At 44.4% G+C, this 21552-nt stretch overlaps 3 protein-coding genes across 3 annotated transcripts; all 3 read right to left on the bottom strand.

Annotated features, from left to right (window-relative positions):
• Positions 1 to 2001: 2001 nt before the first annotated feature.
• On the bottom strand, positions 2002 to 4231 carry LOC115589147 (uncharacterized). Its single transcript, XM_030429877.1, has 5 exons — positions 4160 to 4231; positions 3354 to 4052; positions 3136 to 3261; positions 2794 to 2831; positions 2002 to 2298 (listed from the first exon to the last, which is right to left on the bottom strand). The coding sequence occupies exons 1-5, from the start codon at positions 4212 to 4214 to the stop codon at positions 2179 to 2181; spliced, it is 1038 nt and encodes a 345-aa protein (XP_030285737.1). The 5' UTR covers positions 4215 to 4231; the 3' UTR covers positions 2002 to 2178.
• Positions 4232 to 8880: 4649 nt separating this feature from the next.
• On the bottom strand, positions 8881 to 9776 carry LOC115589440 (V-set and immunoglobulin domain-containing protein 1-like). Its single transcript, XM_030430280.1, has 3 exons — positions 9773 to 9776; positions 8957 to 9652; positions 8881 to 8894 (listed from the first exon to the last, which is right to left on the bottom strand). Exons 1-3 carry the CDS (start codon positions 9774 to 9776, stop codon positions 8881 to 8883), a joined length of 714 nt encoding a protein of 237 aa, XP_030286140.1.
• An 8526-nt stretch (positions 9777 to 18302) lies between these two features.
• On the bottom strand, positions 18303 to 19332 carry LOC115589441 (immunoglobulin kappa light chain-like). The gene is made up of 2 exons (XM_030430281.1): positions 19117 to 19332; positions 18303 to 19009 (listed from the first exon to the last, which is right to left on the bottom strand). Exons 1-2 carry the CDS (start codon positions 19172 to 19174, stop codon positions 18303 to 18305), a joined length of 765 nt encoding a protein of 254 aa, XP_030286141.1. The 5' UTR covers positions 19175 to 19332.
• Between the last annotated feature and the right edge of the window lie 2220 nt (positions 19333 to 21552).

Consider the following 21552-nt stretch of genomic DNA (forward strand, 5'->3'; position numbering starts at 1 on the left):
TGATTGGCCAACCAGAATTGACGCTCAATGATCACATGACCAGTTCCCCCTGCAGTGTTATTTTTGGTCTTTTCAGAAAGAATTCAAAACAAGTCAATCAAACAACAATTTGGAAAGATTAACCTGGACTCATGTAGAAAATTGTTGACACAGGTAATGTTTTATATCCACTTTAGTTTAGTTTGTATACAAGACAGATAGGATTTTCTTCAATGATTTTGCAAAAAAATACTGAATCAACCTTTTGACCTTGCTCGCATTTCATTTCCGCTGTTTCGCCGTCTGGCCATCCCCACCGGTTGCGTTTTGAGTCTGCCATGGCGCAGTACGGTAGACAGCGGGCGTCGCGAGGCTGAGGAGTTCCCGTGATAATCACATGATCACTCGCGACCACAGTTATAGATCTGTGTTATATAAACAACAACAGGAAGTGTTCCCGACTGCAGGATTAGCAGAAGAGCTTGTGTTTGTCTCTTTTTTGAGATTTGTGTGCTGCCGGCAACACAGAGTGTTTTATTTTGAAAAGTAACCAGATGTTCAGCGCTTGACTTCCTGTCTGCTCAGTGCTAAATTCAGCTGAATAGCTGCATCGTGAAGTGAAACCTCTATGCTCCGCTGCCGTGGCGGAGACGCAACACAGCGGACATGTATCCAGTGGAAATTGGCCGTTAGTGTGATCATGCGCAGGATTGAAGGGCCTTGAAACTTTGTTTAAGGAAAAGGAAAAATCTATGCTGACAGGAAAAACAGTGTATGTCTTTAGGCCTAAGCAAACGTTATAAAACTGGAATAAGAGTCTACAGCCATAGCTGTCCAAAAGCTTTTGAAACATTTCACAGACAACCACACATGGAAACCACATGGTGACCCTAGATAAAGTGTTAGGGGATCATCAAAGTCAGTAGGATTGGAACTATAGGGACCATCAATATCTGCGCCAAATTTTGTACCAATCCATCGAGGAATTCCACAAAATAGTTACCGAGACATGAAGCATGCATCCAAGACTGCCAATCTCACGATAGCACCATAGGAAAAGTCAGGGGAGAGTCAGTATGAGTCATCCTCTGGGGACAATGACTGTCTGCATTAGTTGCACAACATTGCCATCCATTGAACCATGCCACTAGCATGGCTATAAATATACTTATCTTTGCACTTTGCAGCTAACGCTGCATGTGAAATTACATGAGGGTGTGTGTTGTTTCAGCTGTTCTCCCGAGCACACACATAGTGGCAACTGTTGGATTGGTACAGTCTGATAATACAACATTAATGTGGGAGGGTATGATGAGCAGTTCAGACTTGTGCCACCCACAATACAGTCATTCAGCATTCGAAATGATGACAAAAAACTATAAAATTATTGACTGTGTATACATTTATGTTACACAGATGTTAGATGTAGATTACCAATGTTTATTAAACCTTGTTTTAGCTTTTGACTACTGATTTGTAGACATAATCTTCTAAAATAGTCTCGCCATTGGACTCATACCGTGTGACTGCAGTGTATGAAAACACTGCAGAGGCTTCCTGTATAAAACCACAGAGACAATAGAGAGCAAAGGGTCCTAGAGAAGTATACGACCAAGTATACTGAGAGCTCATGTTTGTCAGCCAACCACACAGAGGTTTCAAAAGATGTACATGTACACTCATCACCTGACCAACTCGTTCCCACCATGTTTAAGACTTGTATTCAGATATAATGTGTTGGCAGGGTTTTGTTGTCACCCTGCTATGAGAAGGCCAGCCCTGCTGAGTCACATCTGTATCAGTCATTCTCAATGATGAAGGTTTTTGCTTTGTAAAATAAAGTGATGTATAACGTCCTTTCAGCAGTGCAGCACTAATAGACTGATTTTGTTTCAATAATAATGGCCAACTGAACGCTCTCTGAAGTACCTGAGCCCACAGACACCACAGAGATATGTTGTGTGTGGTTGTGTTTGTACATTGTAAATGTCAAAGTGGCAAAGAAAGCTTGTTTGGTGAAAACAGCATTTTACATGTTTATTGCAAGGCAAAACTTTACATTCAGTATACTGAGGTGAAATCTGACAGCAGTGCTCAATTAATAAAAAATGACATTGATGACATTGATGACATGACAATTTACATAGATCAGTAGACACATTTTCTTTTAAACAAGTCCAAATGAAATATTTCAAGCTTCTACTGCCTAACACCGGAGTACACACATTCACTTTGTGTGTCGTTCCTCTGTCTTGGTGACCTCTTGGCCCTGAATTCCCTCAAAGCAGCGTAATGGAGGTTGTCTGAATCTTGGTTTTTCTGTTAATGAAATATAATTTTAACATAGTCACTGTATAAATACACATCACTCGTCTAACAAATACATGAATTGAACACACCGACAGCAGCACCTGTACAATTGGTCACACTGATACAACAGCTCAAGGAGCACCTTTGTATTTTACAAATTAGCCATTTACAACATACCGTAGGAATGAACAACCCATAACATTTAGCTCATATTGACATATGATATTTTAATGACTTGTATCAAAATTGTTCTGATTGGGAACCTTGGACCAAAGATCATGCAGATGGAATTTCATTTTGTGGTGAACTGTTAACAATAAGGTTATGGGTTGGTAAGTTCCTGCAGTGTTAAAACACATGATCGCTCCTGTATGCAGTATTTCAGAGTAATCGTACCAAATCGTATTAATTTGCACAGGTATTGCTTTTTTCATCCCCTATAGGTCATTATCATGCTGTTATATTCATTGATTTATTGGTGCAATACCGCAAAAAAATTCTTACCCCTGCATTTGGACTCAAGGAAGCTGAAGATCGTGAGTCTGGTTAAGAAAGACAACAATAAAAGTCTTAAGAATTCATTTAATAAGCTGGCGGTGAGTAGATTGATTACTTTAGCGCATTGATTTTATACTTTAAATACAACTGATATGATTGAAACACCCTGGAATACTATATCAGCATTCCATTAATGCATAAAGAAACATACTAAAACCGCCTCATACTGTAACACCTGCACTATTTATAATGGAATGAAGCCTCCATCATACGGCCCCGTAAGTTTATAGTCAGGTTGAACATCAAAATAAATACACCATGAAAAGTAAAAAATGAAGTTTGGCTCACCCGTACATCCGCATCTGTTTCTTTTGTTCAATGTATATGCTGCATATGCCAGTAAAACAACCAGGATGGTGCTGAATGTCAAAGCGCCAATCAAGCAATACACCAAGACAAAAGAGTCACCCTTTCCTGCAAAAACAGATGACAGGAGACATGACAGAGCGGTAGAATATTAAGAAGGCATTCAACATAATTTATATCCATATGAAATATTTACTTACGCTCTGAATCCAACTTTTTCTCCTCCCCAAACAGCATGTGTCCACATGAGGCAACAGCACAGTAGTAGGTCCCAGCATGAGAAAGATTCAGGCTTTTCATTGGCAAGTTGTAGACACAGGTGTGTGTTTGTGTGTTGTTTTTCCTCCCACACTGATCATTCCTGCCTCCATGGGTGTACATGAGTCCTGGATGCAATCCTTCAGAGTGTTTGAACCAGTAAACACTGTGTTCTCCATCACAGATCTCAGTGTGTACGGTACAGTTCAGAGAGCCTCCTGGCTGGATGCTCTCAGATGCTGACTGATGAACCAAAGCGGGGATGTTCAAACCTGAACCCTTCACACTGACAGTGATGCCCTCTACAAATTCAAAGTCATACGCATAGCAACCTGTGCAGTAGTAAGTAGCTGAGTCTGAAATGTGCAAATCTGAGATTGTCAAGTGATTATTGCCATTTGCTGTGTCCAGGGTGAAGCGAGAATGGTTCTTGAATTCGTTCTGAAAGATGCCAATTTTGTTATCTTTAAAGTAGGTAGAGAGGAGCCGTGGTTTCTGCCCCAGAGTTTGCTTATACCAGTAAAACATCACTGCATCACCTCTATAGAAGCACTGCAGGGTCACATTGTCACCTAGATTTGCTGACACAAAACCACTGTCTTGACGCACATATGTTGACGTTTTCAGAACAGTTGTCGGAGCTGAAGAGAAAAGAGATCCAGAAAGAGCACATATAATTCAATTACCATATTGTCTATGTGTAAAATCTGCAATCTGCAATAAAAATCAAGTTACACAAAAAACGTACCTATTCTTCCGAAGAACAGATAAGTCAGACACAAAGCAAACCACATGGTGTTCATCGTGTTCAAATTCTGTGTCGAATGAATCGCATCTTAAGACAGTTTCCACTCTTTAGAGGAGGGACTCTCTTTTTGATTGGCTAATAGGAAAATCAGCTGATTTTGACACAGTGAACACATGATCAGTGCTGTTTTGAATGCAGTGTATTGACAGAGACCAACAAGTCTCTTTTTTATGAATCGTCAGTGTTAAAAAGCATGAGCATTTGTGATTTCTATCCAAAGCCCCACTTAAATAACTGTAGCTATGTTTATAGACTGACTGAGGGGCCGTCCACACGGGCGAAAAAGATCTTTTTTTTCTCCGTCTTCCTCGTCATCGTTTTAAGAATATTAGCGTCCACATGTCTCCACTGAAAACGACCGAAAACGCTGTAGTTCATATTCCAGGCCTCTAGGTGGCGCTTGACATTCACCAAAAATGGAGAAGAAGACACGGAGCATGCGCATTAAGCTTGCACGCTGTAAACAAACAGACAGTAGACGGAGAAACCGAACACAGCAAGAAGAAGATGAAAATGGCTAGTGCAAGGAAACCAGAATCATTTGTGTGGACCGGTAATGAGGTCGAACTGCTGCTGCAACTCACACTCAACTACAAGGCATGTAAGTTGCAGGAAAGTCTCAATATCTTCTGCGGTACGAACACGAGCATGTAGGCCGCCGTTGTTGTTGTTGTTATGGGACGTCGCGGGGTGGGGCGATGGCGTCATCGTTTTGGAAAGTATGCGGATTCGCCGTCCACATGAAAACGGGAGGGCTGCGTTTTCGGATTTCTCCACCCTGAGACCCGTTTTCAAAAAAAGTGAGTTTTCAGGTGCTGCGTTTTCAGGATCCGTATGGACGGTCGGCCAAAACGATGCAATACGTGTGCGTTTTCGAAAAATGGTGTTGTCGTCTGGACGGGGCCTGAGAGAAACAACCGACGCCGTGTTGCAGTTACTGCTGGACCAAATAGCACTTTTAGATATTGGTGTGTTGGTGTTGGTTCTGGATTAGCATAATTAACTGTAGCCCCTTTTAGATAGAAAAGGTGACACATTTGCAGCAAGGCAAATGCTGCAAGCGGACAACGAAGACAGCTACAGAGACTGAGGAGACGCTAACATCTCCCAGATCTCAGCGGCTGTCCTGTTGCTCATCTAGACGTCCGCAGATGAAGTGATGGACAGACTGCTGTGATCAGCTGTTTCCTGGTTTAAAAATTCCCCGGCTGTGGATTGCACAACATTTTTAACAGTATAAAAATGGCTTGTGTTTCAGGGACCATAACTGAAAGGGACATTTGCGCTTCTTAAATCAAAACTCTTGCCAAAATTCAACCTATGCATTTTTTGTGAATGTATATGAGTAAAACCTTCGTGTAAACGCATAATTACGACAAAAGAGGCACTTTAAAGATTTACCGTACTTTCTTCTTCAGGCAAGCTCATTTTCAATGGAGTGCTATGGGCACTCTTACGCTAGCATCAAAATCGCTATTTTTAAAACGCTGAAAACAAAACTTTGCTCATAGTATCACCAGGGTCTCTACACATGAACACGAGCATTGAGAACGTAGTTTGTGTACAAAGAGTTTTATAAAAAGAGAATTTTTGGACGACTCACGTTAACAGATTTTTCCTCTGCTATTCACCATCCAGGCAGCTGAGAAGAATCGATCTCCGAATGCAACGTAACTTGGACAAGAGTTAAGGTGGACCGCTCCTAAAGCTTAGTTCCATATAAATGCATGGATAATTCATTGTTTTGTCGTTAGCGAAAAACTATATTGACCTTGAAGTTGAAAAAGTGGCCTCATAGAAGAAACAAAACAACAACAAAAAAAAAACGGAAAAGTCACGTGAGACATCGCTTGGATGGTTGTTGCCGGAAGACAGTAGCGGTCCACCTTAACTCTCCTCCATGTTACAATGAATTCTGAGTTCGATACTTCTGAAACAAAGTGCTGGATTAGCGATAAAAAACTAACATTGCTATATTGAGAACAATGCTTCTAGCATGACCAAAAAAAGTATTTTCTTTGCAGCAGTCATTGTAGTTGAGGCAAGTAGCTGGCGATGCTCATGACATTACCTGGGGGAGGAATATTGTTGCAACTGCTTCACCCAGGTGCACATACTGTGGCCACTGTTTGGTTGGTTTGGTTTGATCAGTCAGGCTGAAACAAAAGACTTCTATGAGAGAACATGATAAGTGGTCTAGACTACCAGCAAATGGCCACTCCCTCTGCAAGACTCTTCTTGAGGGGTTTTGGCAATACAGTTACACTACCAAAAAACAATGCAATAATTGTATACATTAATGTCACACAGTTCTTATATGTTCTTGTCATTATCTTATTAAACCCGGTTTTAGTCTTTAGACTCTGATTTATTGATATAATCCACTAAAATAGCCTGCATGTTGGGCTTGTACTGTGTGACTGCTGTGCATAAGCACTACATAGACTTCCTATTTAAAACCACAGAGACAAAGAGAGCAAAGGGTCCTGCAGAAACATGAGCAAGTACGCTGAGAGGTATTGAGAGGCACCTTTGACTGTCGGACACACAGAAGTCCAAGACAGTACCTAACATCTCTGGGCTGTGGCATACAATCAGCACAATGTCTAACAGCAAACAACCTTAGAAGATATTTGGGAAATGCATATCAATACACCTCGTGAGTCCACTGACTGTCTGACAGACGTGTTCAAAACTTGCATTCAGATATTATGTGTAGACGGGTCTGGTTACCACCCTGCTGTGAGAAGCTCGGCCCTACTGAATCACATCCATATCAACCATGCTTGGTTTCAGTGTGTATAATCTGTGGAAAGCACTTGAGATGTGTTTATGCCAGTTATAGTGTTGTTGCTGAGAGTTACATTTGCTCTTTATTTGCTTGTGAATTAACAACTCTCTCACTTTCAGTAAAGCTTGGCTTTCTCACATTCTCTTGTGCTCTTTCTTCCTCTTTGTCTCACTCATTTAAATAAAGAGAGTCCCACCTCTAGCTCTGAGCAAACTAAGAGGGGAAACACAGTGAGAGACAAACTGCACCAGACAAAAGGAAACCTTTTTTTGAAGATGCGCAAAATGTGCTCACTCATGGCATCAACTCATGTATAACCAGGAACTGAGGCATAATTGCGACTAAGCGTCAACCAGTATGTGGGAGTATTCAATAAATGGGTGTGGCCTCTCATGACCTGTTGTTGTAGATGATCATGTGCACTCTCAATGAAGAAGGTTTTTGGTTTGTAAAACAAAGTGAACAATTCACTTTGTTGCATCCTGTAAGCAGTGCAGCACTGAAACACGTACAGTCTCTCTGCAGGTCCTCCAACATGGTCGCTGATTTTATTTTAATGGTAATTTTCCACTGTGAACACTCCTTCACGTGTCAGAGCCCACAGACACCACAGAGTGTGTGGTTGTGTTTGTTTGTTGTAAACAACAGTAATAGTGAGAGTTGGATAGCAGCACATAGGTCATACTGTACAAAGAAATCTTGGTCGCTGAAAGCAAAGTTCTACAAGTTTATTGCAGGGCAAAACTTTACATACAACATGAGGTGAGATCTGACAGCACTGCTCATATTTAGAAGGAATTACTTTGCATAGAATGGTCGACACAATGTTGTTACACAGAAACAAGATATAAACGCAATATTTCCTGCTTCTACTGCCTCACACTGGAGTTCACACACTTACTTTGGATGTCGTCCTGTCATGTTGATCTGTTGACATTATGTTCCCACAAAGGCAGCATAATGCATTCTGTCTGAATCTTAACAATCCTGTTAATAAAATGTTATTTTTAAACCTGCATTGATAACAATGATATAACGGCACTTATAAAATAATACCTCTGTGCTTGGCAAATTGGCCATTTTGTAATGGCGATTCTTTTTTCTCATCCCCTATACCAGCCACTCCCAACTTAATCAATGACCTGACCCAGTTTGAAATGGGAAGTTATTTTGGCTTTTTGCCTAAACTTTTGATTAGAACTCAGCTCCACTCAGCGACGTAATGAAAGATAGGGACGATGTTTTGTCAAAGTCTGCTCCCAAATCAAGACTTCTCTTCTCTGCAATGCCGCCTACTGACCTTAATCTGCACAATTGGGTGCTGGTTTAGCTCTGTAGGTGGCTCACATAACAATGGGAAAGATGAAACTGCTTTACTGCTTTACACTGAAGTACACACATTCACTCCAGGTGTTGGCTGTCTTTCGTCTCCGTCTGTTGACCCTGTTCTCCCTTGAAACATTTTCATAGTCATCATCTTCATTTTGGTAACCCTGTTATGGAAAAAAACAGTATCAGGAATAACATTCAGAAAGCATTTAGTGCATTTGAATGGTAATATATTCAGTTGTCACAATAGGAAATACCTCATCAGTTGTCGCTGACTGACGTGAAAATCTTCCCAGAGACTCTGAAAAGCAAATCGAAAATGTTACCATGATGTCATGTTCAGAAAATACACACTATCGATGAAAACATGATCAATTACCTGTACAAAGGCAGCTGTGTCTCCTATTCGTCATGCACACTAAGAAAGCCATGAAAGCACACAGAGTGGTGGAGAATGCTGACATGCCAGTCAAGAAATACACTAAGACAGGAAGGTCTTCATCATCTGTAGATCCAGGCAAGAGGAGATATTACAGAGCTTTCAGTCATGTTCATCTGAGATTAAATATGAAGTATGATTCTTAGAAATAAATGACAGTCTGATGAAAGTTCCTTACCTTCAAAGTCCAGCTTTGTCCCGTTTCCAAACAGTATGTGTCCACATGAAGCAACAGCACAGTAGTAGGTCCCAGCATGAGAACGATTCAGGCTCTTCATTGACAAGTTGTAGACACAGGTGTGTGTTTGTGTGTTGTCTTTCCTCTCACACTGATCATTCCTGCCTCCATGGGTGTAAATGAGTCCTGGATGAGATTCTTGAGAGTGTTTGAACCAGTAAACACTGTGTTCTCCATCACAGGTCCCAGTGTGTACTGTACAGTTCAGAGTCACAGAGCCTCCTGGCTGGATGATCTCAGATGCTGACTGATGGACCGAAGCTGGGATATTCAAACCTGGGCTCTTTACATGGATGACAATGCCCTCTAAAAAGTTAAAAATGAATGAAGAGCCACCTATGCAGAAATAAGTACCTGCATCTGAACTTTGCACGTAAGAGATCTTCAGCAGATGTTTACCAGGGGTACTTTCAAGTTGCAAGCGTGGATCATTCACAAATTCACCAAACAGAGTGGCATTTTTAGAATGCCTATACAGTTTAGACAGAGGCTGTGGTTTCTGTCCTGGAGCTTGTTTATACCAATACAACATAATTGCTAAACCATCTTCATAGGAACATTCCAAAGTCACAGGTTCACCAACGCTAACTGATATGAAATGCATCGATGATGATAGAGTTAGAGCAGTCACATCAGCTGAGGAGAAAATGGAGAACAAACAAATGCACAGTTAAACCATGCTGTAACACACAGAACAGAACAGAACATATAAAAAATCATCACAGATAAGATGCAGTTTCAAAAGATAGAACTTACCCATTGTCCACAAAAGCAGACATGTCACATACAAAGCAAACATCGGAGGTGTCATGTTGTTGAAACTGCCGTTGCTGTTTGAGGGAATGTCTGTACGTTCACCTCTTTTCATAGACAAGATCGTTTTTCATTGGCCAATCAGAAATGACTCTCAATGATCACATGACCAGTTCCCCCTGCAGTGTTATTTTGGTCTTTTCAGAAAGAATTCAAAACAACAGAATCAAGCAAAAGACAATTTGGAAAGTTTAACCATGTTCGTGTAGAAAATTGTTGACACATGTAATGCATCACATCCAGTTTAGTTTAGTTTGCACACAAGACAGATACATTTGTCTACAATGATTATGAGAAAAAAAACTGAATCGTCCTCTGCATCAACAAATGAGCCCTGTAATTTTTATTGGTGTTAAATACACAAAATGTAAAGCATCTAAAATGTCTGACTGGTTTGAGTTCAGACTTCAAACATTTGTGGCTGGAGTGTGTTGTGAAGGAGGGACGAGACTCAGACCATGAAGAGCCCCCTTTTGACTGGGCTCGCATTGCAGTTTATGAACTGTTCTAGAGACTGTTGTTTCTGACTGTCTTGAGAAGACAAACATTACAGGTGTGTTAAAAGTAATGTGTATATGAAATTCTAATTTACTATTCTGCATTAAAACAATGACTCGACCCTTGTCATACGTGGTTTTTTAATGGTTTACACATCAAGCGTGAAGTGAGTTTGACAACAGGAACCTTTGTGTTTATTTGCTCTACTTATGCAGTGTTAACAATATCTGCCCCAAACAGCCAGTTTACTGTACACGTTATTATGGATCCCACTAGTGTTCTCTCAAGACCCCTCTGATGGTTGGCCTTGTTGGTTGCGTTCTCAAACAGTAGCATTGGTTATGTGTTTCCGGTGGTATCTGAGCTGTAGTTTTGCAAGGATACGTGCCAACGTCTTCAGTCCCTCCCAGTCTGATGCCACTCCTATCTGGATCACTCTTCCTGGCTCGTCACTGTCTTGAGTTAGCCTTGGTTACTTTCCCAAATTTCGCTTATACCAGTCATCAGTCAGCCTCATAAAAAAAAAAAGAAAACATTGTAATGACACACTGTCTCCATTATTTCATCACTTAAAACCACTCCCCTGATGCATAAATGAGGACAATTTAGGATCAGTTGTCAGAGCAGAAAAGAAGAGAGGGGAGGAAAAAAAGAGCCAAATGAATGCAATGAGAGAACTTTATTGTAAAGCTTCAACATTGCAACAGAAATGACTATCCACTTAAGTATACAAATAGATCCACAGTAGTAATGTAATATACATCCTGCTCCTTGTTCTGCTCCCAACAAACCACCTGTTCCGCAAGGGGGACCATTTCTCTCTCTTTATTCCACAGATATATGAGTTGTCTGCATTTCAAAGTTCAAAATGGTTGGCAAGGCCTGAGGTCAATCTTCCTGTGTTCAAGCTTTGCACACCACATTGCCCACAGGAGAGATAAAGGTGAAGGGTTGTTGGCAGAGGTGGGTAGAGTAGCAAAAAAATTAACTCAAATAAAAACACTGTTACTGTCCATAAACAGTTACTTGAGAAGAAGTAAAAGTAGTCATCAAAATAACTTCTTGAGTAAGAATACAAAAGTTCTACTGAAAAAAATTACTAGAGTAGTGAGTAACTAAATTTTATGCAATTATACAACTTTATTGCCGTCCTTACATGAAACAACTTCCATCATAGGATTCACCACGTCCCAGTCAAATATCTTTAACAAACTCACACCATTTCATTGATAAAGCATCATAACTTCTAACCTACTTAAACTTAGTATCTTCCGCCATCAGAACACCTGAGCATAACCTCCTCAGTGTGATCATGCGCAGGATAGAAGGGCCTTGAAACTTTGTTTAAAGAAAAGGAAAAATCTATGCTGACAGAAAGAACAGTGTATGTGTTGAAGCCTAAGCAAACGTTATAAAACTGGATAAGATTCTACAGCCATGGCTGTCCAAAAGCTGTTGAAACATTTCACAGACAACCACATATGGAAACCCCATGGTGACACTAGATAAAGTGTCAGGGGATTGTCAAAGTCAGTAGGATTGGAACTATGGAGACTGTGAATGTCTGCACCAAATTTTGTACCAATCCATTGAGGAATTCCACAAAATAGTTACCGAGACACGAAGCATGCATCCAAGACTGCCAATCTTATGATAGCACCATAGGGGAAGTCAGGGGAGAGTCAGTATGAGTCATCCTCTGGGGACAATGGCTGTCTGCATTAGTTGCACAACACTGCCATCCATTAAACCATGCCACTAGCATGGCTATGAATATACTCATCTTTGCAGTTGTTGTAGCAAAAAGCCAATGCTGCTTGTGACATTACATTAGGGTGTGTATGGTTTCAGCTGTTCTCCCAAGCACACATATAGTGGTAACCGTTTGGTATGCTATGGTCTGATGGCTGATCAGGCTGAAACCCCAAATTTATGTGGGAGGATATGATGAGCAGTTCAGACTTGTGCCCCCCACAGCATTCCAAATGATGAATAAAAGCTATGTAATAATTGACTGTGTATACATTTATGTTATATAGATCTTAGATGTAGATTACCAATGGTTTTTAAACCCTGTTTTAGCTTTTGACTGTCATGACTGTAAATCTGTCTGTTGTGTTCTTGTCTGGTTTTGTCTTGTTGCTTCTTGTATTTGATTTCCATGTCTTTGTATCGTGTCTTGTGTCTTGTTTTTCCATGCCCTCATGTGTCTTTTCCTATGTTCCCTCTGGCTCCCTCTGTCTATTGTTTTGTTCCCCTCATGTCCTCATGTGCTCCTCCCCTTCGTTACCTCACCTGTTGGTCCACCTCACCTGTTCCTCGTCTCGTCATCAGTGTCTGTGTACTTAGTCTGTGTGTTTCCCTTCACTCCCTGTCTGGTCATTGTAATTGTCAGCCTCTGTCTCGTCCATGTTCCCGTCCATGTGCCTGCTCCTGTCAGTTCCTTGTTCCCCACGGTATGTGTTCTGGATTTGAGTTTTGCATTTTGCATTTTTTGATTTGAACTTTGGTTTTCATTTGTACTTTGCCCAGTTTTTGTTGCTACTTCGCCTTGCTTTCTTTTGCTACTTTGTCTCTTGCCCCCGTTTTGTCTGCTCCTGTTTTTCATGATCAGCCTTACAATAAAGCTCGCTTTTTGTTTCCCCCAGCCTTGCCTCTCGTGTATAACTGCATTTGGGTCCACCTTCTCCTTTCCTTAGTCTTCCCTTTAACCCCCCGCCTGACAGAATGACCAGACCAAAAATAGACCCAGCAGTTGATGGCTTAGCCATAATTCGATGGTACCAAGACTTTATGACTAATCCAGCTAGCAGGGCTCGTCAGATTGCTGCTAGCAACCTTTTTTTTCACACCACAGCCAAGCTACCAGCCTCAGTCCATGCCTCAGCCCATGTCTCAACTCCAGCATCAGCTGAAGTGTCTCCGTTCTGGGGAACCCGCCTGGCCTACAAGGCTCCCCGACCTAAAAGGCGACGTTCTCGGCAGCGGCCTGGCTCCCTGAAGTCAGGTTCTGGGGCTCCGGCCACAGACCATGCCTCAGCCACAGCACAGCTACCAGCCCATGCCTCGGCTCGATTCCCAGCTCCTATGTTGGCTGCCCAGCCGATGCCAGCTGGCCTTCAGTCGGCGGCCCGGTCGACACCTGCCAGTGGCCTTCAGTCGGCGGCCCGGTCGACACCTGCCAGTGGCCTTCAGTCGGCGGCCCGGTCGACACCTGCCAGTGGCCTTCAGTCGGCGGCCCGGTCGACACCTGCCAGTGGCCTTCAGTCGGCGGCCCGGTCGACACCTGCCAGTGGCCTTCAGTCGGCGGCCCGGTCGACACCTGCCAGTGGCCTTCAGTCGGCGGGCCGGTCGACACCTGCCAGTGGCCTTCAGTCGGCGGCCCGGTCGACACCTGCCAGTGGCCTTCAGTCGGCGGACCCGATGGTGCCTGTTCCTGCCTGTGGCCTTCAGTCGGCAGACCCGATGGCGCCTGTCCCTGCACCTCGGTCGGAGGCCCGGCCGAGGCCCGTCCCTGCACCTCGGTCGGAGGCCCGGCCGAGGCCTGTCCCTGCTCCCCGGTCGGAGGACCGGCCGAGGCCCATGTCAAGTCCTGTCCCTGCTCCTCGGTCGGAGGACCGGCCGAGGCCCATGCCAAGTCCTGTTCCTGCTCCTCGGTCGGAGGACCGGCCGAGGCCCAGGCCAAGTCCTGTCCCTGCTCCTCGGTCGGAGGACCGGCCGAGGCCCATGCCAAGTCCTGTCCCTGCTCCTCGGTCGGAGGACCGGCCGAGGCCCATGCCAAGTCCTGCCCCAGCACCTCGGTCGGAGGACCGGCCGAGGCCCGTCCCTGCTCCTCGGTCGGAGGACCGGCCGAGGCCTGTTCCAGCACCTCGGTCGGAGGACCGGCCGAGGCCCGTCCCAGCACCTCGGTCGGAGGACCGGCCGAGGCCCGTCCCAGCACCTCGGTCGGAGGACCGGCCGAGGCCCGTCCCAGCACCTCGGTCGGAGGCCCGGCCGAGGCCCGTCCCAGCACCTCGGTCGGAGGCCCGGCCGAGGCCCGTCCCAGCACCTCGGTCGGAGGCCCGGCCGAGGCCCGTCCCAGCACCTCGGTCGGAGGCCCGGCCGACGCCCGTCCCAGCACCTCGGTCGGAGGCCCGGCCGAGGCCCGTCCCAGCACCTCGGTCGGAGGCCCGGCCGAGGCCCGTCCCAGCACCTCGGTCGGAGGCCCGGCCGAGGCCCGTCCCAGCACCTCGGTCGGAGGCCCGGCCGAGTCCCACGCCAAGTCCAGCGCCTGCTCCTCGGTCGGAGGCCCGGCCGAGTCCCACGCCAAGTCCAGCGCCTGCTCCTCGGTCGGAGGCCCGGCCGAGTCCCACGCCAAGTCCAGCGCCTGCTCCTCGGTCGGAGGCCCGGCCGAGTCCCACGCCAAGTCCAGCGCCTGCTCCTCGGTCGGAGGCCCGGCCGAGTCCCACGCCAAGTCCTGCGTCTGCTCCTCGGTCGGAGGACCGGCCGGTGCCAAGTCCCGTGCCAGCTTCTTGGTCTGAGGCCAGGCCGAGGTCGTCTGCCGCCAGCGACCCTTTATTGGCTCACAGGCCACCAGCTCCCTGCGAACCTCTGTTGGTGGTCCGGCCAAGGCCCAGGAGGGTTTCCCAGTCAGCGATCCGGCCTCAAGAGGGCTTCAGCCTTCGCCTCCGCCGCCGGCCTCCAGTGGGTCCCAGCCCACGTCTTCGCCGCCGGCCTCCAGTGGGTCCCAGCCCACGTCTTCGCCGCCGGCCTCCAGTGGGTCCCAGCCCACGTCTTCGCCGCCGGCCTCCAGTGGGTCCCAGCCCACGTCTTCGCCGCCGGCCTCCAGTGGGTCCCAGCCCACGCCTTCGCCGCCGGCCTCCAGTGGGTCCCAGCCCACGCCTTCGCCTTCGCCGCCGGCCTCCAGAGCGCCCACGCCTTCGCCTTCGTCGCCGGCCTCCAGAGCGCCCACGCCTTCGCCTTCGTCGCCGGCCTCCAGAGCGCCCACGCCTTCGCCTTCGTCGCCGGCCTCCAGAGCGCCCACGCCTTCGCCTTCGTCGCCGGCCTCCAGAGCGCCCACGCCTTCGCCTTCGTCGCCGGCCTCCAGAGCGCCCACGCCTTCGCCTTCGTCGCCGGCCTCCAGAGCGCCCACGCCTTCGCCTTCGTCGCCGGCCTCCAGAACGCCTACGTCTTCGTCTTCGTCCCCGGCCTCTAGTGGGTCCCAGTCCACGTCCCCGACCTCTAGGGGGCCCCAGCCCACGCCCCCGGCCTCCAGTGGGCTCCAGTCCTCGCCTCCACTCTCCTGTTTGTTTGGACCTTGGCCCTCCTCCAGACCCCCTCCACCCTCCCAGGCTCACTTGGACTTATGTTTTGAGGGACATCTTGAAGCTGTCCCTTGAGGGGGGGTACTGTCATGACTGTAAATCTGTCTGTTGTGTTCTTGTCTGGTTTTGTCTTGTTGCTTCTTGTATTTGATTTCCATGTCTTTGTATCGTGTCTTGTGTCTTGTTTTTCCATGCCCTCATGTGTCTTTTCCTATGTTCCCTCTGGCTCCCTCTGTCTATTGTTTTGTTCCCCTCATGTCCTCATGTGCTCCTCCCCTTCGTTACCTCACCTGTTGGTCCACCTCACCTGTTCCTCGTCTCGTCATCAGTGTCTGTGTACTTAGTCTGTGTGTTTCCCTTCACTCCCTGTCTGGTCATTGTAATTGTCAGCCTCTGTCTCGTCCATGTTCCCGTCCATGTGCCTGCTCCTGTCAGTTCCTTGTTCCCCACGGTATGTGTTCTGGATTTGAGTTTTGCATTTTGCATTTTTTGATTTGAACTTCGGTTTTCATTTGTACTTTGCCCAGTTTTTGTTGCTACTTCGCCTTGCTTTCTTTTGCTACTTTGTCTCTTGCCCCCGTTTTGTCTGCTCCTGTTTTTCATGATCAGCCTTACAATAAAGCTCGCTTTTTGTTTCCCCCAGCCTTGCCTCTCGTGTATAACTGCATTTGGGTCCACCTTCTCCTTTCCTTAGTCTAACCCTAACCCTAACCCTACCCTGACATTGACCACTGATTTGTAGATAATAATCTTCTAAAATAGTCTCGCCATTGGACTCATACTGTGTGACTACCGTGTATGAAAACACTGCAGAGGCTTCCTGTTTAAAACCACAGAGACAATAGAGAGCAAAGGGTCCTAGAGAAGCATACGACCAAGTATACTGAGAGCTCATGTTTGTCAGCCAACCACACAGAGGTTTCAAAAGATGTACATGTACACTCATGACCTGACCAGCTCTTTCCCACCATGTTTAAAACCTGTATTCAGATATTACGTGTTGGCGGGTCTTGTCGTCACCCTGCTATGAGAAGGCCAGCCCTGCTGAGTCACATCTGTATCAGTCACTATCAATGATGAAGGTTTTCGCTTTGTAAAATAAAGTGATGTATAACCTCCTTTCAGCAGTGCAGCACTAAAAGACTTTTGTTTCAATAATAATGGCCAACTGAACGCTCTCTCGAGTACCTGAGCCCTCAGACACCACAGAGATATGTTGTGTGTGGTTGTGTTTGTACATTATAAATGTCAGTTATATTTGGGGTAGAAAAATGGCACATTATAGCCCACATCATACTGTGGCAAGAAAGCGAAGCTTTTAACATGCGTTTAACAGTGTTTTACATGTTTATTTCAAGGCAAAACTTTACATTCAGTATACTGAGGTGAAATCTGACAGCAGTGCTCATGTTTTAATAAAAAATACATCAGATCAGTAGACACATTTTCTTTTAAACAAGTCCAAATGCAATATTTAAAGCTCCTACTGCCTGACACCTGAATACACACATTCACGTTGTGTGTCGTCCCTCTGTCTTGGTGACCTCTTGGCCCGGAATTCCCTCAAAGCAGCGTAATGGAGGTTGTCTGAATCTTGGTTATTCTGTTAATGAAATATGATTTTAACATAGTCACTGTATAAATACACATCACCTGTCTGACACATACATGTATTGTACACACCGACAGCAGCACCTGTTCAATACTGATACCAACCTGATATAAAAGCTCAAGGAGCAAATTTGTGCTTTACAAATTGGCCATTTACAACATACTGTAGGAACAAACAACCGATAACATTTAGCTCATACGGATATACCCACATATGATAATTTCAGTGACTTGTATCAAAAATGATCTGATTGGGAACCTTGGACCAAAGATCATGCCGATGGAATCTCATTTTTGGGTGAGCTGTTAACAATTACGTTATGTGTTGGCAAGTTCCTGCAATGTTAAAACAGCTGACAGCTACTGTGTGCCGTATATATTTCAGAGTAATTCTACTAAATCAGAATCATTTGCACAGGTGTTGCTTTTTTCATCCCCTATAGGTCATTATCATGCTATTATATGCATGGATTTATTGGTGCAATACCTCAAAAAATACTTACCCCTGCATTTGGACTCAAGGAAGCTGAAGATTGTGAGTCTGGTTAAGAAAAACAACGATGAAAGCCTTAAGAATTCATATAATTAGCTGGCGTTGAGTAGATTGATTACTTCAACATCTTGATTTTATGTGTTATAAACAACTGATATGATGGAAATACCCTGGAATAGCATATCAGCATTTGATTAATGCATAAAGATACGTTCTAAAATCACCTCATACTGTAACACCTGCACTATTAAACAGAATGAAGTCTCCATCATACGGCCCTTTAAGTTAACTGTCTGGTTGAACGTCGAAACTGACATCAGGATATCTGATGTTGGTTGACTTTGATTATCGTATCAACTTTAAATCGGTGCACCTCTGTTATTAAGAACAATAAATACACTATGAAAAATAAAACATGAAAGTTGGCTTACCTGTACATCCGCATCTTTTTCTTTTGTTCAATCTATATGCTGCATATGCCAGTAAAACCACCAGGATGATAGGAGACATGACAGATCAGTAGATTATTAAGAAGGCATTCAACATAATTTATATCCATATGAAACATTTACTTACACTCTGAATCCAACTTTTTCTCCTCCCCAAACAGCATGTGTCCACACGAGGCAACAGCACAGTAGTAGGTCTCAGCATGAGAAAGATTTAGGCTTTTTATTGGCAAGTTGTAGAAACAGGTGTGTGTTTGTGTGTTGTTTTTCCTCCCACACTGATCATTCCTGCCTCCATGGGTGTACATGAGTCCTGGATGCATTCTTTCAGAGTGTTTGAACCAGTGAACACTGTATTCTCCATCACAGATCCCTTTGTGTACAATACAGTTCAGAGAGCCTCCTGGCTGGATGGTCTCAGATGCTGAGTGATGAACAAAAGCGGGGATGTTCAAACCTGAACCCTTCACACTGACAGTAATGCCCTCTACAAATTCAAAGTCATACGCATAGCAACCTGTGCAGTAGTAAGTAGCTGAGTCTGAAACATGCAAATCTGAGATTGTCAAGTGATTTTTGCCATTTCCTGTGTCCAGGGCAAAGCGAGAATTGTTATTGAATTCTTTCTGAAAGACACCACTTTTGTCATGTTTATAGTAGGTAGAGAGGAGCCGCGGTTTCTGCCCCAGAGTTTGCTGATACCAGTAAAATATCACTGCATCGTCTCTATAGAAGCATTGCATGGTCACGCTGTCACCTAGATTTGCTGACACAAAACCACTGTCTTGACGCACATATGTTGATGTTTTCAGAACAGTCATTGGACCTGAAGGGAAAAGAAATCCAGAGAGGGCACATTTAATTCAAATACCATAATGTCTATATGTAAAATCTGCAATCATCATGAAAATGCAAGTTACACAGAAAACTTACCTATTCTTCCCAAGAACAGATGAATCAGACACAAAGCAAACCACATGGTGTTCATCATGTTCCAATTCTGTGTTGAATGAATCGCATCTCAATACGTTTTCTACTCTTTAGAGAGATGACTCTCTTTTTGATTGGCCAACAGGAAGATCAATGAACACATGATCAGTGCTGCTTTGAATGCAGTGCATTGAGAGAGACCAATGAGGTCAAACAAGTCCCTTTTTATAAATCATCAATGTTCAAAAGCATGAGCATTTGTGCTTTCTATTCAAAAGCCCCACTTAAACTCTAGCTGTGTTTATAGACTAACTGAGAGAAACAACCAATGCCATGTTGCAGTTACTGCTGTACCATATTGCACATTTTGATATTTCTGTGTTGGTGTTGGTTCCAGAACATGATAATCAGCAGGGTTTCATTAAAACTGACCATTAATAAAAAACACTGAAAAAATACCAGCATACCAGCATATTTTTTGTTGCCTAAAGCTAGCCAAGTATTTGTGTTGCCTAAAGCTAGCCAAGCACTTTTGTTGCCTGATCCTTACCAAAGATTTTTGTTGTCTAAACCTCGCCAAGTATTTCTGTTGCTTAAACCTTACTAAGGACTTTTGTTGCTTAAACCTAGCCAAATATTCCTATTGCATAAACCTCATCAAGTATTTAATATGCCTAAACCTATCCAAGTATTTTTGTTGCCTAAACCTATCCATGTATTTTTGTTGCCTCAAGCTAGCTAAGGATTTGTGTTGTCTAAACCTAGCCTAATACTTTTTTTGCCTAAACCTAACCAATATTTTTTGTTGCCTAAGCCTAGCCAAGTATTTTTGTTGCCTAAACCTAACCAAATATTTTTGTTGCCTAAACCTAGCGATTTGTTTTTGCTGCCCGAAAACCTATCCAATGAATTCTGTTGCCTAAAGCTAGCCAAGTATTTGTGTTGCCTAAACCTAGCCAAGTATTTTTGTTGCTTAAACCTTACTAAGGATTTTTGTTGCTCAAACCTAGCCAAATATTCATGTTGCGTAAACCTCATCAAGTATTTAATTTGCCTAAACCTATCCAAATATTTGTGTCGCCTAAACCTATCCAATTTGTTTTGTTGCCTCGGCTAGCTAAATATTTGTGTTGTCTTGCCCTGTACTTTTGCTGCCTAAACTTAACCAAGTATTTTTGTGGCCTTAACCTAGCCAAGTTATTTGTTGCCTGAACCTAGACAAGAATTTTTGTTGCCTCAAGCTAGAAAAGGATTTGTGTTGCCTGAACCTAACCAAGTATTTTTGTTGCCTAAACCTAACCAATAATTTTTTTTGCCTAAGCCTAGCCAAGTATTTTTGTTGCCTTAACCTAGTGATTTCTTTTTGTTGCCCGAAACCTATCCAATGATTTTTGTTGCCTAAAACTATCCAAGTATTTGTGTTACCTAAACCTAGCCAAGCATTTTTTGTTGCTTAAACCTAACCAAGGATTTATATTGCCTAAATCTAGCCAAGCATTTTTGTTGCCTAAACCTAGCCAAGTACTTTTGTTGCCTCAAGCTAGCTAAGGATTTTTGGTGCCTAAACCTAGCCCGGTATTTTTGTTGCCTTAACCCAGTGGTTCTCAAATGGTGGGGCGCACCCCCCTGGGGGGGCGCGGTGAGGTGTCGGGGGGGGCGTCAGAGGCAGGGCAGGACGCCAAGGTCTATTTCCACTGGATACATGTCCGCTGCATTACGTTTCCGTCACGCCAGCAGAGCTGATAAGTTTCACTTTCACTTTAGTCTATGTGTTAACTTCCAGCAGGTTGGCTGCGCTGCGTGTCTGCTCCTTCCAGCTCCGGCAGTCCGGAGCCCGCCAGGCACAGATATGCAGGACTTCTATATATCTGTCAGATGCCGGAGCACGACGCAGCAATTCAGCTGAATTTTGCGCCGAAATAACAATATAACATCCGGTTACTTTTCAAAATAAAACACTCCGTGTTGACACTTCTAAAAAGAGACAAACGCAAGCTCTTCTGCTAATCCCTCAGTCGGGAACTAAGCAGCAGGAAATATGACGATCCTTACATAGACCTTGGGTTTACTGTGAACACGGTCAGAAATGAGGAAAGACCTGTTTGTGTTATATGCCTAAAAACTCTGGCAGGACAGCATGAAACCATTTTGATAATCAGGTGATTGTATGCAGAATGCTGCAACTCATACAGTGGTTTATACAGATAAATAAATAAATATTATCAGCTTCTCAATAGTATTTCAATTCGGGGGGCGCGAAAACATTTCTGTCCTCTGAGGGGGGCATGACAAAAAATAGTTGAGAACTACTGCCTTAACCTAACAAAGTATGTTTGTGGCCTAAGCCTAGCCAAGTGCTTTTATTGCCTAAATCTAACCAAGGATTTTTGTTGCTTAAATCTAGTTAATAATATTTGTCACCTAAGCTTTGCTACTTTT

This window comes from Sparus aurata, chromosome 10, assembly GCF_900880675.1.
Source record: "Sparus aurata chromosome 10, fSpaAur1.1, whole genome shotgun sequence".
NCBI lineage: Eukaryota > Metazoa > Chordata > Actinopteri > Spariformes > Sparidae > Sparus > Sparus aurata.